The sequence below is a fragment of the Pocillopora damicornis genome, chromosome 8 (genome assembly GCF_964200805.1).
Source record: "Pocillopora damicornis chromosome 8, jaPocDami1.2, whole genome shotgun sequence".
Classification (NCBI taxonomy): domain Eukaryota; kingdom Metazoa; phylum Cnidaria; class Anthozoa; order Scleractinia; family Pocilloporidae; genus Pocillopora; species Pocillopora damicornis.
Genome location: NC_142677.1, coordinates 14,506,205 through 14,521,895, shown reverse-complemented (window position 1 = coordinate 14,521,895; position 15,691 = coordinate 14,506,205). Strand labels below are relative to the sequence as shown.

General features: G+C 38.3%; 1 protein-coding gene across 6 annotated transcripts; it reads right to left on the bottom strand.

The window, feature by feature from the left end:
* Positions 1–65: 65 nt before the first annotated feature.
* Positions 66–14,557, bottom strand: LOC113679562 (uncharacterized). Of its 6 annotated transcripts, XM_089180262.1 has the most exons (7): positions 13,502–13,664; positions 9,185–9,236; positions 6,350–6,697; positions 5,190–5,963; positions 4,356–4,680; positions 2,678–3,798; positions 66–1,889 (listed from the first exon to the last, which is right to left on the bottom strand). In XM_089180262.1, exons 1-7 carry the CDS (start codon positions 13,550–13,552, stop codon positions 1,750–1,752), a joined length of 2,811 nt encoding a protein of 936 aa, XP_089036388.1. In that variant the 5' UTR covers positions 13,553–13,664; the 3' UTR covers positions 66–1,749. The 6 variants fall into 6 exon arrangements, with proteins under 6 accessions (XP_089036388.1, XP_089036387.1, XP_089036386.1 ...); XM_089180261.1 differs by lacking the exons at positions 66–1,889; positions 13,502–13,664 and adding an exon at positions 14,391–14,557 and having other exon boundaries at positions 2,091–3,798; XM_089180260.1 differs by lacking the exon at positions 66–1,889 and having other exon boundaries at positions 2,091–3,798; positions 13,502–13,665.
* Between the last annotated feature and the right edge of the window lie 1,134 nt (positions 14,558–15,691).

Sequence of the window (15,691 nt, the reverse complement as noted above, 5' to 3'; positions counted from 1 at the left end):
CCGCATTTACAAGGTTGCTACCCTAGGCCACTTAGACAATATGAAATTGTATCGTCAATAAGACATACGTTTAAACATGATTTTATTTTCCTTCTGTCACTATAAATGCGCCATACATGCAAGACTAAACACCAAACTTGTCAAACAGGTTTGATCTCTGTGAATAAGAAATAGGGTTTCATTACTTGACCTTTTCTTAATTTACTGCTGAATATATTCCCAGCCTAGAGTTTTATTCCAGGTTTTCGCTCCTGTGATGGTATGGTCCACAACAAAGGAACCCGGGGATGAAACTGCTGCCTCAGAAACAGGCCTGCAATGTTTACAGGATCAGGATTTTGTATCAAACGCTTGGAAGCATTCTAGCTTTTCTTAGACGAGTCTGGTTTCTTGCAAGTTGAAGTAGCACCTTAGATAAAACACTTATCAGCTGAAAAATTTTATGAAATTTGGCACACAGTGTGGTGCACACAAACACATTGCAGACCTATTAAAGCATTACAAAAAGATGCTTTTGTCACGAAAAACATGCTGCCCTGTCTTTGACGGTTGTCTCTTTAAATACACCAGTTTCCAAGAACACAGGTGCTCTTTTGTTGCATGCTGATTCTTTTTCGTACTCTTTGCTAACGTTTTGGTAAGATGTCTCTACGAGGAGAGCACACTGGTAATTATAAGTCTAACAATTTAAAAATCTTGACTATTAATCTGATGGCAATGTTCGTTACTTAATATAAGCTCAATTCTACTGAAACACATATATTGCAAGGGCCAGCCTTGAGCAGGTAACAGACACAATCATTTTATTATGGGATATGAACAAAGAAAAAGCTATTATCACCCTAATTCCTCTTATTCCCATAACGAAACTAAACTCAGGCCATTTGTGTCGGTGAGACCCGGGTTTGTTCTGCAAACGATTCGAATGAATAAAGAGAGAGAGAGAGGTAACACCCGATGATTTCCCTTATTAACATACAAAAGCCAGCTCTCGTTCCCTTCGAGAATAAAAACCCCCTAACAAAGCGAATGCTGTTCAACTGCTATGCCGAATGAAATAAATAAAATTTCAGTCCCAATTTGCCCTTCGCGATATCAAAAAAGATGAAGCTGCTGCAAAAAAAGTAGTATCAGTCTGCAACGCTCTTAATTTGCAAATTGTTCGCAACAAAGCTAAAAATCCTAAGTACCACAATGTGTAAAATAAAATCCTAATTCCATTCAACAGCGTTGTCACTTCCATCCGAATTCATTTCGAAGAAGTCAACCAAGTCTACGAAGCTGGTAAAAATCCCACCACCTACAGACAAAAAATCTCTCTTGCAGCACAAAGTTATCTTTACAACAGCCATGGGCGTTTCGTAACTGGCGAAAACTCGCCTCTTGATCTTTTGATTCTGACGCATAAATTTAATCGTCCTGTGTCTTGGAAGACTCAGTCCAATGCGATGAGTGATGTCTACTGTAAGTTTGTTTTGAATGTTGAAGAGAGTTAATATATTTTTAGTTTCACCTTCAAGTTGAACGACTCACCCTTTTGCCTTCTTTTCCGTAGACCTGTCAACTTTACGTTAATGTCATTGGTGAATATTGTCAATCGGTTCCTGATAACTGTTGTCTGGTGTGTTGTATGGTTGCCTTGTATACTTGTCATGAAGGATTAGTTATTTTTAAGCAGAGTGGTACATGTCTTTTGTTAAACATGTACCTTCGCCTGTCTACAATGTCTTTCACACTTTGATTTCATGATCAGGTTTGTTCTGTTGGCAGTTTTCCTTCTCTTTTTCCGAAGAAGAATCGAGGCAGTCCCAAAATCTTATCGAGGACAGAAATTTCGGTATTTTTTGGTTGGAGATCGTCAACATTTCTATCGTTGGCGCTTTCTATCACTGAAGTAAAGCAAAAAGACATTGTCATGTTGATCACTGTAAGTGAGTAGCTCGATATCGAGAGAAACGGGAATAGAAGTGCAAAGGAAAGTGTAAGTCAAAGTCAGAGAAAATACCTCGACCCCCAGAGAACTTAGAAATGATAGTGCAAGAGGAAAAGGCGTTTTGAGATATTAAGAAATGAAGATAACCAAACAAAAGTGCATTAATATAGTCTAATTAAGTTGTCCTTTCCAGTAGCAATCCACGACCTACATCAGACTGAGTCCTCCAGCACACATACAGGGAATTTCTTGAGCCAGGGCGGCACACTAAATTTTTATACTAGCATAAGTTATATAAACTAGCTTGATACGATGATCAACGTCCTCGTCCTCTTCAAAGGACTTTGGCTGCGTCAGCTGCGTAGTATCTCCTCTTCTCATCCATTGGTTGAAGGTGAAGTTACACCGCAGTCGAACCGTCCCCTGAGGGTACAACTACATATACGTGCTTATTTCTGGTTTTACCTTCTCTTCCAACAGATGTAGCCCTAGTGGTGTGTCTTAAGTTAGGGTCAGGTACTGCTGATGTATAGGTGCCCTTAGCTACGATACTATAAAGATCATCATCAGAACTGTCTGGTGGCTCCGGGGGTTGAGGAGAAGAAGGGTGAAAAGATGAAGTTCCTTGAGTATTTCTATAAGAATGCCGGTCAGATAAACGCAAACTTGTACTATTTGCGTATGCATCTGGCAAGGCATCTAAAGGAGAAAGAAGCTCTCCCATGCTAGGAGCACGCATCGTACCTTTAGGAGAAAACTGCTCTTGCGAGGAGCTTTTTTCAGCAGACTCTCTCCTGTGCTGAAGGATACCACCTTGCTTATTGCCTTGGTCAGTGCTTAAGCTTCTGCCTGTTGCATCCTTGTGTCCCGTGTTGGGATCGCTGTCATCTAACCATATTTCGCCCGGCCTGTTGATGTAATTTGGGTTGGTTGTTATATTTGGAACAACATCACTTTCTGATTTTACCTCACTCCATTTCCTGTTTAGTATGGGAGTGTTTCGTTGAGCTGTGTAGGGACTGTTCGATCCACTGCTGCTACTGAGCCCCAAAGTCGCATTTGAAGAGCTGGAAACTTTCATTGGAGAATTTGGACCAACTTTGGCTCTTTGATATCGTGTTGAATTGTGTGCAGCAAATTGTTGCTCTCCAGGAGCCATTGAAAGTGATTTTCCTTGGTTGTTCGGCTCTCGATCCCTGCCAAGCGTTACTAGTCCGACATCCCTCAGCGAATGATCAGGAGGATTATGCTGTGGGTTTCTTGAGGGTGACAGTTGCCCAATACCCGTACTTTGCTGTCTGCTGTTCAAGGTGGAGCTCTGACTCAATAGAGTTCCCCCTGAAACTGATATGGCTGGTAAATGTTGCTGCGATGTGCTGTTTATCATCCCCGGGGTAGAAGTTCCACTTGTATGTGTTGGTTGTGCAGCTTGATGCCAGTGGTTACCGGTGGGAGTTCTTTGACGGGGTAGCGTCTTAGCAGGAGATTGAGGATGCGAAGCATGTTCAGAGACCATGTGACGATGCTGATGTGATACATTTCCGGCACTGAGGTGGCGAGGTATTCGCGTCCTCTCGTCTTGATAATCAGATATGCCTTGGCTGTGTTGCCTTTCGTGACTCTTGGATACGTTACCAGTGCTATTTGCTCTACCGTGCCGTGCTGGTCCTGTTCTGGGTTCACTTAGGATCCGACTTCTGGATGGGGTTGACGGTAGACTGTTGGCTGTATCTTTGGCAGGTGGATTTGTTTGGTGTGTATCATTTACAAGGTTGAAAAGTTTGTTGTTATTATTAAACATTGGGTTGACGTGAATACCTGGCTCATTTTCTTTCTTCATTGATCCATTTTCTGTTCCAGGATACCTGTTGTAAAAAGAGACCAAAGCGACCTCAGTATGGTCACATTATTAACAAGAAAAAAAAATGTTTAAGTTTGAGTTTCAACTAAGATTAAGGTACAGACCAATTTTTGTAGAAGTTTGATTCCTCAACAAATTAAGTTTGTTCAGGGGGGTTGCTCGGAAATGTTCGAAAATTTTCTTAGAAGCTTTAAGTCGGCAATTATATAAATTTCGTGGAGCTGGTAACTTTATTTGACATGAAAGTGTATATATTCTTAAAGCCCAGTCCTCCTCTCAAAAAGATTCTTTGGAATGTCGAGAACGGTTGGGTCTCTAAATTTTGTTAAAGTTTGCATTCATTATATATTGGGACATTAACTCTGGATTTCAACTTTCATCAAATGTTTTAAGACTAATGCTAACGCCATAATGATTCTCTGGTAAGGACGAAAACATAGCTTCCATGCATTTGAATCACCGAAACATATTTTTCCAGTTGAAATTCTTTTAATACATGTAATTGAGCATAATAGCCAATAGCAATTACTCGTTATTCACTGATTCCCAATTTACCCTCACCTATCAATGTTAAACTCTTTAGGAACGTGATTATCGACATCGTGTGCGGTGAAGACCACTTCCGGCCCCTTTTGAACCATCATCCCATCGGGTGCTACCTCTGCATCCGTTGGCTTATCAACTTTTTCAGGAACATGTCCGTTCTGATTCCTCGTCCCTGATTCCTTGGGAAGCTCAATAAATCTCTTTGGTTTATGCATAACGTCAAGTTTGATAAATTCCTTCTTTTTCTGGAGGGTTAAAAAGCAAGCTACTACCGCTACCATAATTATGGCTGCACCCAAAGCACTCAGAATGAAGACTGTAGTATAGGTTGCTTGGTTTTCTACAAGTGATGAAAAAGTGTCGTCATTATTTTGATGTACTTGGTTAATGAATATATTTAGACTATAATATCAAGCCCTCCCATAGTTCCTAAAGAAAACGTAGAATATAGTAAGAGTACGTTACTCCTCGTTAAATGATGATTAACATGGCATCAAGGGAGGATTTTTCTCAACCCACAACATTAGTCTTTCATGCTTTCAAGGCTTATGACTAGTTCCAGATTATAACAATTTTTAAGTTATACTCTTGCTCGAGTGCATTTTGACTGAAGAGAGAGAGAGGCCTATTGTCGTGAAACATACAGCATCAGCATTGGCGTGTTTGTTATACAGTGAGACATATGCCATCAATCGAGATCTCTAAGGCCCAATGCTACTAGTGTATCAACTTTAACAACACATTCTTGCGTCTTCGTCAGCTCAGTACTGGTTTAAAAAACACAAAAGTGCCTAATGAGTACATCTTTTGCAATTTTGTGTGAATCAAAAGTGACCACGTGAGGCTGACCTTTCATGTGGAGAAACCAAAGGTAAAGTGATCCCGCCACACCCATGACGACTTCTGGGCTTGCCTGTCCCATGACCACTGGTGCAGAAGTGGAAGCAGTTTCGGGTGAGGGGTTTTGTCGAGTTTTGCCATCGGGTATACGTACCGTGGGCGTTATGGTCAATATGCTTGATAGTGCGCTGTTTGGTAAGGTATTCAGTGTCTTGTTTGCTAATGTGTAATCGGTACCGTTGACTGGTATTGTGATAAGTATACCTGTGGATGTGGTTGGAGAATGTTTGTCTTGTTCATTGATTGGATCTGTCGAGGCTATAGGATTAGTTACTATTACACTAACATCAGATTTCGGAACCGTGATGCTCGGTGTTACAGTCTCAACACCTTTACTTACTATTAGGGGTTCAGTGGTAGTATCATGGACGGGTTTCTTAGTAGGTGTCACTTTTTTTGTCATTTTGGCAGACGTTATTGGCCTTTTCGCGGGCATTTCAGTTGAGGAACGAGTAGAGAGTTTAGAAGTAGGTTTAAAAGTAGTTTTTGGTGCAGTGGTGCGCTTTGTTGAATGCGGTGGTTTAGGCGTGCGTGCACGACTCTTTCTCGTGGTGGTGTTTGTGAGTTTTTTCCTTCGAGTGGTCAAAGTTGTCACTCTTTTACGTGTGGGTGTTACCTTAGGCGTTTTTGATTTATTATTCGTGACTGTTACTGTCGTGGGATCTGTGCCGTAACCAGCAGAAGTGGTGTACGGAGGGAAAGTCCTGATTTTCCATTTCTCCTCTGAAGAAAGAACAAGATAAGAAGAAAAGAGGGGGATAGTTGTGAAGACAGAGAGTGAAGAAACGTTCACCAGTTACACTGGCTCTTAAAGCTGGTAGGAAAAAAAGCTTTAAAATTCGTGCAATTCCATTAAGTTAGAGACTTACAAAGCTTTGCCTTAAATTAATTTTCAAACAATGCGTGCGCAAGAATTCCTTACAGAGCGAAAGAGGGTAAATTGGTCGGTCGTCAACATCTTTTCAAACTTTGAAATAACTTAGAACATTCTATATATTACTAAATCCTCCTTTGACTTTAGTTTTGTAGACAACATGTATGTCTGTGGCATTATGTAAAAAAAAAAAACAAACAAACAAAAACTGAAAATTATCTCAACAAAAACTTACCACAACCGTAAATGATGTTGACATATTTGTAAATCTTTTTACAAGGATTTCCAAAGTAGGTTTCATTTACGCTAAAATTACATCGCCTTTTCTTGTCGCACAGCTCTCTTATCAGCCGAGTAACATCCACTACCTTGCACAGTGTCTGGTCGTCTGTTTCATTGGCCCTTATTACTGAATCATCCACATAGGCCTCTGCAAATGGACAAACGGCTCCTTTGGATTCTCGTCCGTAGACCGCGGAATAGATGACCATTGCAAGAGAAGTGTTTTGGCATTTGAACTTTAATGTGGTTCCTTGGCAAACCACCTGGGAAGCTACTCGTCCTACTTGTACGACACGAACCTCTGGAGGGTAAAACATTGATAAAGCTATTTCCTTACAATGCGCAGTCAGTATTGCAAGTTCGTCGCAAAAAAAAAATGTCTTTAAAATTTTCTTTCTTATTAATCGAGACTCAAATTTTCTTTTCAAGGCTATGATTAGCTCTGGCGTTTCTTTGGAAGGGCCGAAAATGATACAATTGTAACTTGAAGCTAAACAACGAAAGTGAACTTTGTTGAACTGTAAGAAGCGAGAGTTTACGAAGCATTTCTTGCAAAACAAGGGAAAAACCACCAAATAGCTAGAACAATAAAAATGGCCATTCATCTTTTTGCTTAGAAGTTGATTTTTTGTTTCTTTTTATCATTATCATTTTCCCCTCATTCTTTATCTTGTTGCACCTTAAGTGAATATGCATTTGTGAATATGCTTCTTTTGTTTTTTGTTTATTTTTGTTTCTCTTTCTGGAACTTACCCGCGTTTGTTTTGATACACTTTTAACGCGGTTGCAAATTACCATCCTAATAAACCTCAGTGTTTTCATTCCACACTGGCATCCAATTATGAAGAGGAACTCTACCACTCATGAGAATTGACAGATTTTCATTCTGATTGAAGAAATATGCTCCCTCAAAGATATTTTCCTCCCAGGTTATCTAAGACGTACGGGCTATAGTTCATACAGCTGGAAAGAAAAGACTTTAACTTTGACGAATTTGTTAAGAAAATCTTTGTATCTCTTTTACACTTAAATTTTGTGATCTATCTTTGATGATCAAGTCTTTGCCGAAATTGCCACAAGAAATGTTTACACCTGATGTTAAAGATACAACACGAACCAAATTTTGCATAACCAATTACACGCCGTCTTGTCTCATTTGAAGAATAACTTGATAGTCTTTACTCGTGATCTTTACTCCAAGGAGAATTCTCAAACATTCTCTTGAGGGAACTGGCATGATCTATAATTAATTGCAAAAAGGTATCGACTCTTTGGCGCCCTCATTCTTAAATTATCTCGTACTTAGAAGGTTTAGAACGTGTGCCCATGAAAAATATATGATGAGAAGTGCTGTTTATGCTTTCGATCTGACTCAATAGGTTTGTGGGAAAACGCCATGAAACTTCTATAAGCCTACGTTTAATTAGATGTCCAAATGTGTCGGACCATGAGAGCTTTCAAATATTAAAAAGAGTAGATGTAAAGTATGGTTTTTTCGAGTTGAAGGCACGTGTAAAATTTGTGAAATCTCAAATTCTTAGAAAGGAGGTAAAAGAGTGTTGTATTTTTGTGTAACAAAAATATAGTCAGTCGCGAAATTGAAAAGTTTTTATCGCAGAAAGCTCGTTTAAAAAAAGAACTCAATATTTTTGGCATTGGTTTACAACGAAAGGAAAAACTGATGAAAAAACGGAGGTTTTGCCATTACCTCTAATAAATGAACTTACTATAACACGCACAGATGTGTCAGTTCCGAGACGAAGTTGAATCGTGTTTACAAATGTTGACTAATTACTGGAGTTCGTTCAAAAAATAGCTTCCTTTGTGAACATTACGCGGGAAGTGTTAACAAAAATAGCACAAAGGGAGCTAATTAATAATAATAACGCAAACGAAAATAGAGACGGTTTCTTGAATTCTTCCCTTTCCTCTCAGCTTGAGGTAAAGTCGCACCAAGGGGTTTCAATAATTTTCTTTTCGCATAATGCGTTCAGACATCGGTAATATCTGCATGACATATTTGGGTATGTAAAACAAGCGATTGTTTTTGTAATAGATTTTTTGGCTAACCACTTTTGTTTTCTTAATGGACACCTACAGCTTCTTAACTTCGCATCGCTGTAGCGCATCCTATATTTCTTAAATGGGATTTTGAAAACAATCATTCGTATTTGCCTTGTGATCGTTTCAAACAAAATTTGTCTGCCTTATATAACAAACAAATTGCCTCCCTTTCCGCAGTCAAGAAATGTTGTAATTTTTAATCTTTTACATATACGCATGCGGTCAAGAAAAGGCATACTCAATGATGGCAAATTTTACCACGAAAGCTTTATCACAATGCTTCTCGTATTTTCCCTTTTTTGTTACCACGCACAATTATTTCGCTGACAGAATTCCTATCGCGTTTAGACACAGAGCTATTAAAATTAGATGACAAAGGCGCTGGCTTCCCGATTGTTTTCAAAATTCGAAGTTATTTAAGTAGGAAATAAAAATCAGTATGCTTGCTTCTTTTTCTCTGAGTTACTTCGAAACAGGTGAAAAATTTCGCTTGTTTTGTTTACACATTGCGTGCCCCAGTAGGACTTATGTATCACTTTTACTAGACATGTTATTTGTAGCCTCCTTAATCGGAGACAAGCTTAGTTCTTACTAGACATGTTATTTGTAGCCTCCTTAATCGGAGACAAGCTTAGTTCTTACTAGACATGTTATTTGTAGCCTCCTTAATCGGAGACAAGCTTAGTTCGATAGGATGTAACTTGGCAAACACACTTGAACTTACCGCTATTGTTAACCGACATGGTTAGCTTCAGCATGAGGATCACAAGGCTAATCTGGTAAGAGAAAAACACTCAGATTAAGAAACAGTAGGAAAAGAATTTCTGACGCATATGAGGTCAGCTTTCAATATGGGAAAATGATTTAAGCTTACCTTTGCAAACAATCCAGAGGAATCTAAAATTATCATCGTGAATTCTGATCATTGAACCTCTCTGCCCTATTTCCCGTTTCCTTGTCCTTCTTTGAGTGGTGATTCCTCTCTGACAACAATTACACCTACATGGCCGAATCTGAATTTGTTATAGTGTCGTCTTCTAAATTGACTCGCCTGTCCGGGTAAGCGAAATTTATGGTGATTTTCATTAATTTTAATGCGCTTTTAGTAGGCAGAACTGTCACAAACGCGATTTCAAAGGCCTTCACTCCATCGAATCAAATTTCGTCCGAATTTACGATAAAAAACTCTATTTTTTTCGGCGAGATCTCGATGAAAGGTTTCTAAGTCTCCTCGACGAGCCTTGATCCATATGATCTCGGTTGCGAGGTGTTGAAGTGGTAAGAATCGATTAATTCTAGAGTAAACTTTTTAGATATTTCTGGTTTTCTATCCACATTTTATTGAATCGTTTTACCACCTGCTTTCAAATATCACCTGTTCCCCTAATATAGCCAATGATATAGCCAATGAGTTGTCAAATACGCTAAGACATAATTGCAGCATTGAGTCGACACCAAGAAACACTGGGCAAAGCCTATTATAGCAACACAAAAGGCAAACAAAATCAAATTATTAGAGACACCGGGCATCTTTACATCCAGTGAGACATTGCGGGCCGCACTCGAATTTAGCCCGAAGCGGATCACACTTACTCTCAAATTGCTAATATCATTGCGGAACTCCTCAAAAGCCCCCAATAAGTAGTTTTCAAAGGGAGGCGCCATCTAAAATATTTCAGTATTTGAATTTTCGATGACACGAAAAGCGCTCGATCTCAATAACCATGTAACCGGTAAATAACAGAAGTACAAACATTATGCAAAACATCTTATGTTATGAATTTCGCTCTTAATTCTAAGTGAATGAAATTGAATGTGAGCTGCTTCAGTTTATTTTGAGATTTTAGTCCTCAGCAAAACTAAAAATCGCTGAAGATCTATATTCGATATGTTAAGCGAATGTCTTTCTTAAGCAACAAATTTTCCAACACAGGACCCATCATCGCCAAAAGAGTTTAGAGAGAAAATTAATAAGCGATTTTTTTTCTTTTTTGTTCCAACCGGTAAAATTGTTACTTAGTTTGCCTCACTAATATTACATCGCTAATCAAAGGTTTGGCTGGACATTTAATAACCAAAATAAACAATAATATTATTCGCTTTCCATATTTTCACGCACAATATATATTATCACTGTGATGTTGAATTCGCCTTTCTGTACATCAGCAAATTAGAATTACTACTCGCGGATTCATCATTAATCACCAGAATTTGTAAAAATGGACAGCTGTCATTTCCTCTCCCATCTTCCATACGTTGTAATAAAGCAAGAAAAGAGGCCTTTTAAATTTTTATTTATGTTGTTGGGTAAGATAGTCCTTTCTTAGAGGCAATATTAAGGTGTAATGGATTAATAGAGCCTTATGTGTAAAGTCCTTCAGTTTACAAAGAGCAGTTCCCGAGTACATTCGTTAGGAAATCCAATACTCCCTCTTTAAGTTTTAGCTCGGTTTGAACCTTTACAATGATATTTTTGATGAAGAAAATCTCCGCTGGAAACACGAAGTGTTGCTCTAAGAATCAGTTATGAGAATTTGGTTTTATATCGAAACAATTCCCCGCAATTGTTTTGTTAACTTTGTTTATAAAGGACACCTGCCTGTTTTGACTGTGTTACTACTTCAGGAGAAATCAGCATATGATCAAATAAAATCTTGGAGAAATTTATCGCAAAGCATGTTTAGAGGAAAGATAACTGTCCTATCTTTCCTTGGTGAAAAGAATTTCTGATTTTCATGATAACTGATATCATTTCGAGGGAATAAATATTTGCGACTGATAGACACAAAAGAGTTCGATCACAGAATGTATCCTTCTCTATGGCTGAAGGCATTATTTACATATTTAGAGAAAACGAGTCTCATTCCGTTTGGCAGTCAACAAATTGTCCACTATTTTGCGCCCTAAAGCCTGCCTTGATGATTAAGGCAAAGTCTACTGAGATAACTTTTTATTCCAAGGTAAGTGAAAACTAAAAGGGTGTTCAAATGTGTGAGGTGAAAAACGATCACTTACTTACTCACTCATGCAGCGACTGAATGAGAAAGTGAGAAACAGGAGAAACAAAATCATAAACATTAAGATCAGTAAAACCATTCCGACATTTGTAAAAAAAAAACAAGATCTTTGAGTTCGCGGTCAAATGTCAGAGGAAGAAGTTTCAAAGTTAAAAGTCTTTCTCTATATGACATCACGCCTACAGGTTGTTTGAGGATCCACCTTGTGGCCCTCCTTTGAACCCTTTCAATTTGAGTTTTTAATGCAATCTTGTCCGGGGACCAGACTTGGGTCGCGCAGGATAACTGAGACTTCACAAGTGCAAGATAAAGTGAGCGTCTAGCAGAGACATCGTTTAATAGTGGGCACGTGCGTTTTAAAAGTCCAACATTGAGCCAAATTGTCATAGTTACGGCACGTTTTCAGTTTGTTATAACTTAGAGAGTTTATTTTAAAGATTGCCTATTATTTCCCTCCTTTCGGCATAAATCTAGTTAAGACGATATGGCTGGCCATGTCTGTCAGTTTTGTTAATGCTTAGCATGTTGTTATGCTTCCTTCGCCTTTGGGAGTCCCGTCTCCCTGCTTCTGTTTAGCTTTTTAGCTTTTTGAGCGAGCACTTGAGAAATGCAATCTTGAGACAAGCATAATTTTTTCCAACTTCGACAACAACATTTATCCTACATGAAAGCTGCTTACCGCTAGAACTTCTGTTTTCAACCTCCAACGTTTTCCATAGTCATTTCTTCTTGTTACCTCGCGCACTAAATTAACATGTAGAGTTGCGAAACTTGATGTTTATATGTTTAGTTATTGACATAGTTATATTTCAACATTCTTTAATGTACCGTGGTTAGGCATTACTCCAATTACGTAACTACTCAAGTGCATTTACATCATAATAAAATTGCTCTTCCAAAATATTTTCAATCTTTCTCGATGCAAACTTAAATATGTAATTTTCAAATTTGGCTATACTTTCTTCGTCATAGCCTCCTCGAGTCAGACCAATTCATAAACAGCATCTTATTGCTATGTTCCTAATTCGCTGAAAAACCATTAGGAAGTGGTAATATTCAAGCCAATTTCCTAGCTTTGTACCGAGTGCTGCTTCACAAAGCCCTTTCTTCCTAGCTCGCAAAAAGAGGTAGTGTAGCCCGGAGCTAAATCACACATCCAGAGAATTCAAACATAGAGGCCATCAGAAACATAGTAGAAAAAGCGGTTGTTCAGGGCGAAACATAATAAATTGAGGACTAGGACCGATTAAAGTAAAGCTAAAAGGAGTCCACAAAATTAATAACGAAGGAAATTTAAAGAAAAAAGGGTTAAGATACTCACTAGCGTTTTGTGATAGCTAAAGCACAACGAGTGAAGATTGAGGAAATGGATGAGGCGACGCGTCAGAACTTGATATCTATCACACGGTTAAATTTTTTGCAAGTAAGAATTACAATACCAACAAGTCGAAATTTCATGTGACAGGATAGCAGTAAGTAATACAATCATGTCTGACAAGTGGAGCAATGCGGTAATGATGGAAAAGACTTAAATGTGTGTGCAAATTCACATTGAAATCTAGTAATCAAACGACTCGAATTAATAATGGCTTAATCCAGTTCATCGATTCGGTCTCACCTTATACATATTGACAGAGATAGGTGCATGCAGCCACCACATCCAATCAGTGCATTTTGACCCTTACGGGCCGCTCATTTTGACTGTTCTCATTGCTAGGTAGTGATTTTCCACAATTATGCAACATGTTTGAGAGTTATTTTGATGAAGTAATGCAAGCATATTACTCAACAATATACTGTTTTGTCCATTTTTTTTTATCTATAATTCATTATTGTCAGTTCTTTACCACTTCATTTCTTCTTCGCCTAAAATTTCATTCAAACAGAATGGTAGATAAGCGCATGGCAAAGATAACGATCTTTACTCTGGAAAAATTAAGTAAAACAATAGAGTGCATTTGTCATGTTCCACTCCTTATTTTTTTTGAGTGATTGTGAAGTTTGTGTTGTAAAATTTGAAATACCTTTTTTGCAGCACACAGAGTAGCATTCAAGTGAATCTGCTTCACCGTCATTGTAGGAAATCCAAATGACAAAAAATCTATCTTCAACGCTCTAAGTGGATTTCTTTGGTTAGCAGCGCGTTGAAGTAAGGTATCTTGATTCCCATTCGGACAGCACTTTTGGTATCACAAAAGCTGCACGAACTTTTTCGGATTTAGAAATGATTCTTGATCGGACTTTTGTGTCTGGAGGTTATGAAGATATCACAACAACTGTAATGTTTGTGGGTGTTTGCATTACAAAGGCACCGTTTAATTTCCGCTCTGCTAGATCCTCCTCACTGCGCGGTTATTTAAGCCATTATTCATTGGAAAGAACTCAGAGATATTCTATTAAACGGCTACACATACAAACACAAAGCAAAAGGTTTTAACGTGCTGAGATTGTGTTGACGCATTTGTACACAAAAAAGCATTTCTTTAAATGAAAATCGAAGAACATTGCTCAGAAAGGAAGCAAAACAATTCGCCTGGGAAAGACCATATTGCTTTGATGCGTTTATTGTCGATGGCATATCTTAATATTTATGCATTTTTCACACGTTTTCCTTTATCCTGTTATACACTCGATTTTGATCGCCCCGCAAAAGTACATTTCTCTCCATCTCTTTTATATCATTGTGATAACTAAAGTAAAGAATGTACATCGCATAAAATCCTTTTTTCACTATTATTATGTCAAGATAGACCTTTAAGCACTCGAAGATTTTAACCAGATCCTGGTGTCTGAAAGCTCGATACAAGCATCACGCACCAGAAACAAGAAATTCAGTGCACGCAATAATGTTTTAAGTAGTAGGTTTTAGAAATGTTTTACCGCTCGAAAGGAATAAAACGACTGTATACTTACTACAGATATCTTCGTTTCCCAAGGCATTTCTTAGCCAGCGTGTTGGCAGATGATGTGTAGGCGAGCGATGGTTTTCGCATCTGTCACTAGCTATATATAGGAAATCGAATTCTTTCAGCTTAGTTCAAACTTTCGGATTCGCGTTTGGCCGTCCGTGGTTCTAAGGGGAGAGGTATCGGTGGCTCTTTCGAAAGCATTTGTCATTTCTTCATTGCGCTCTTCTCGTCGCTTTCAATTCGTACAAGTGTATTTACTTAAACAAACAGTTATGGGCATTAATTAAACCAGACACTGGCAGCTGATGCAGCTGAATCTAAAAGAATGGGTCGAGTGATGTGGCGACGTGGAGGTCTGTAACTGAATATGAAGCTAGCAACTGAGCATGTCGCAGAGTTTAATTTTGAAAAGCATACTTACAAAAAAGAAACGGATTTCAAATTGTTCACCGACCAAAAATATATATACATAAAGCTAATTCTTAGCGTTAAAATTCAGTGCCTGAGTTAGATTACAGCTTATATGAATTTATAATCTGGCGTATATATTTTCCCTTATTCAGTGTTGCCAGATAACTCAGTCTCAAACAGATGACAGAAACAAACTAAGGCACGCTTTCTCCATTAAACAACTAGGTCTTCTAAAACAAATTAATGAACAGTGATAGTGATAAACAGATTTAAGAAAGCCGTGGTAAGCCGCTTCAATCACTGATAGCCTCCTGAGACTGACCTGCATTTTTTGTTTTTGTTTTTTTTTTTGGTTTGTTTTTCTCTTTCGAACTTCCGTTCAGCTCGATAAAATCAGCGTTTCCAGTCTAGGCTGAGCTGAGCTACCGGTTCTTGTCTGCGAGAAAATATACTGGTTCAAACCAAAATACCATAATGTGTCACGTGAGTCCTATTTCGGTGATAAATGCTGGCCAACATCCATTCTTAGCGGGATAATACATCAATAATATTTCAAATACTTCCTTTGTCAAGCATAAATCTATTCATAAGGTTGAGGCACTCGTATCTGTCAGTTTTAATGGTGCATTATAAGAGTTGTGCTTCACTCCGGCCTGCCTCCGAATAGTTTTTCGCCATCTTTAAAAATGGTGTTGTAAAAATGTATTTATAATCTGGCGCATCCTTGTCAATCCTAAACCTTTGGACAGAAGCACAATACCAAGCAAATGGAAAATTTCATTTTCTTACAGGGTAATGGTATTCTGAAAACTGAATATTGATTTCTTATTTCATCTCATACACAGAAAACTGACATGAGTAACTCTGGTCGGAAGAGATCTTTGCTCTAGGGGA

Coding starts and splice junctions, on each gene's coding strand:
- LOC113679562 (XM_089180260.1), bottom strand. CDS start 13,552: ATGACGGTGAAGCAGATTCACTTGAATGCTACTCTGTGTGCTGCAAAA. Junction 9,237..13,501: donor CTCTGTGTGCTGCAAAAAAG/GTATTTCAAATT, acceptor TTCTCTTACCAG/ATTAGCCTTGTGATCCTCAT. Junction 5,964..6,349: donor CAACATCATTTACGGTTGTG/GTAAGTTTTTGT, acceptor TTCTTTCTTCAG/AGGAGAAATGGAAAATCAGG.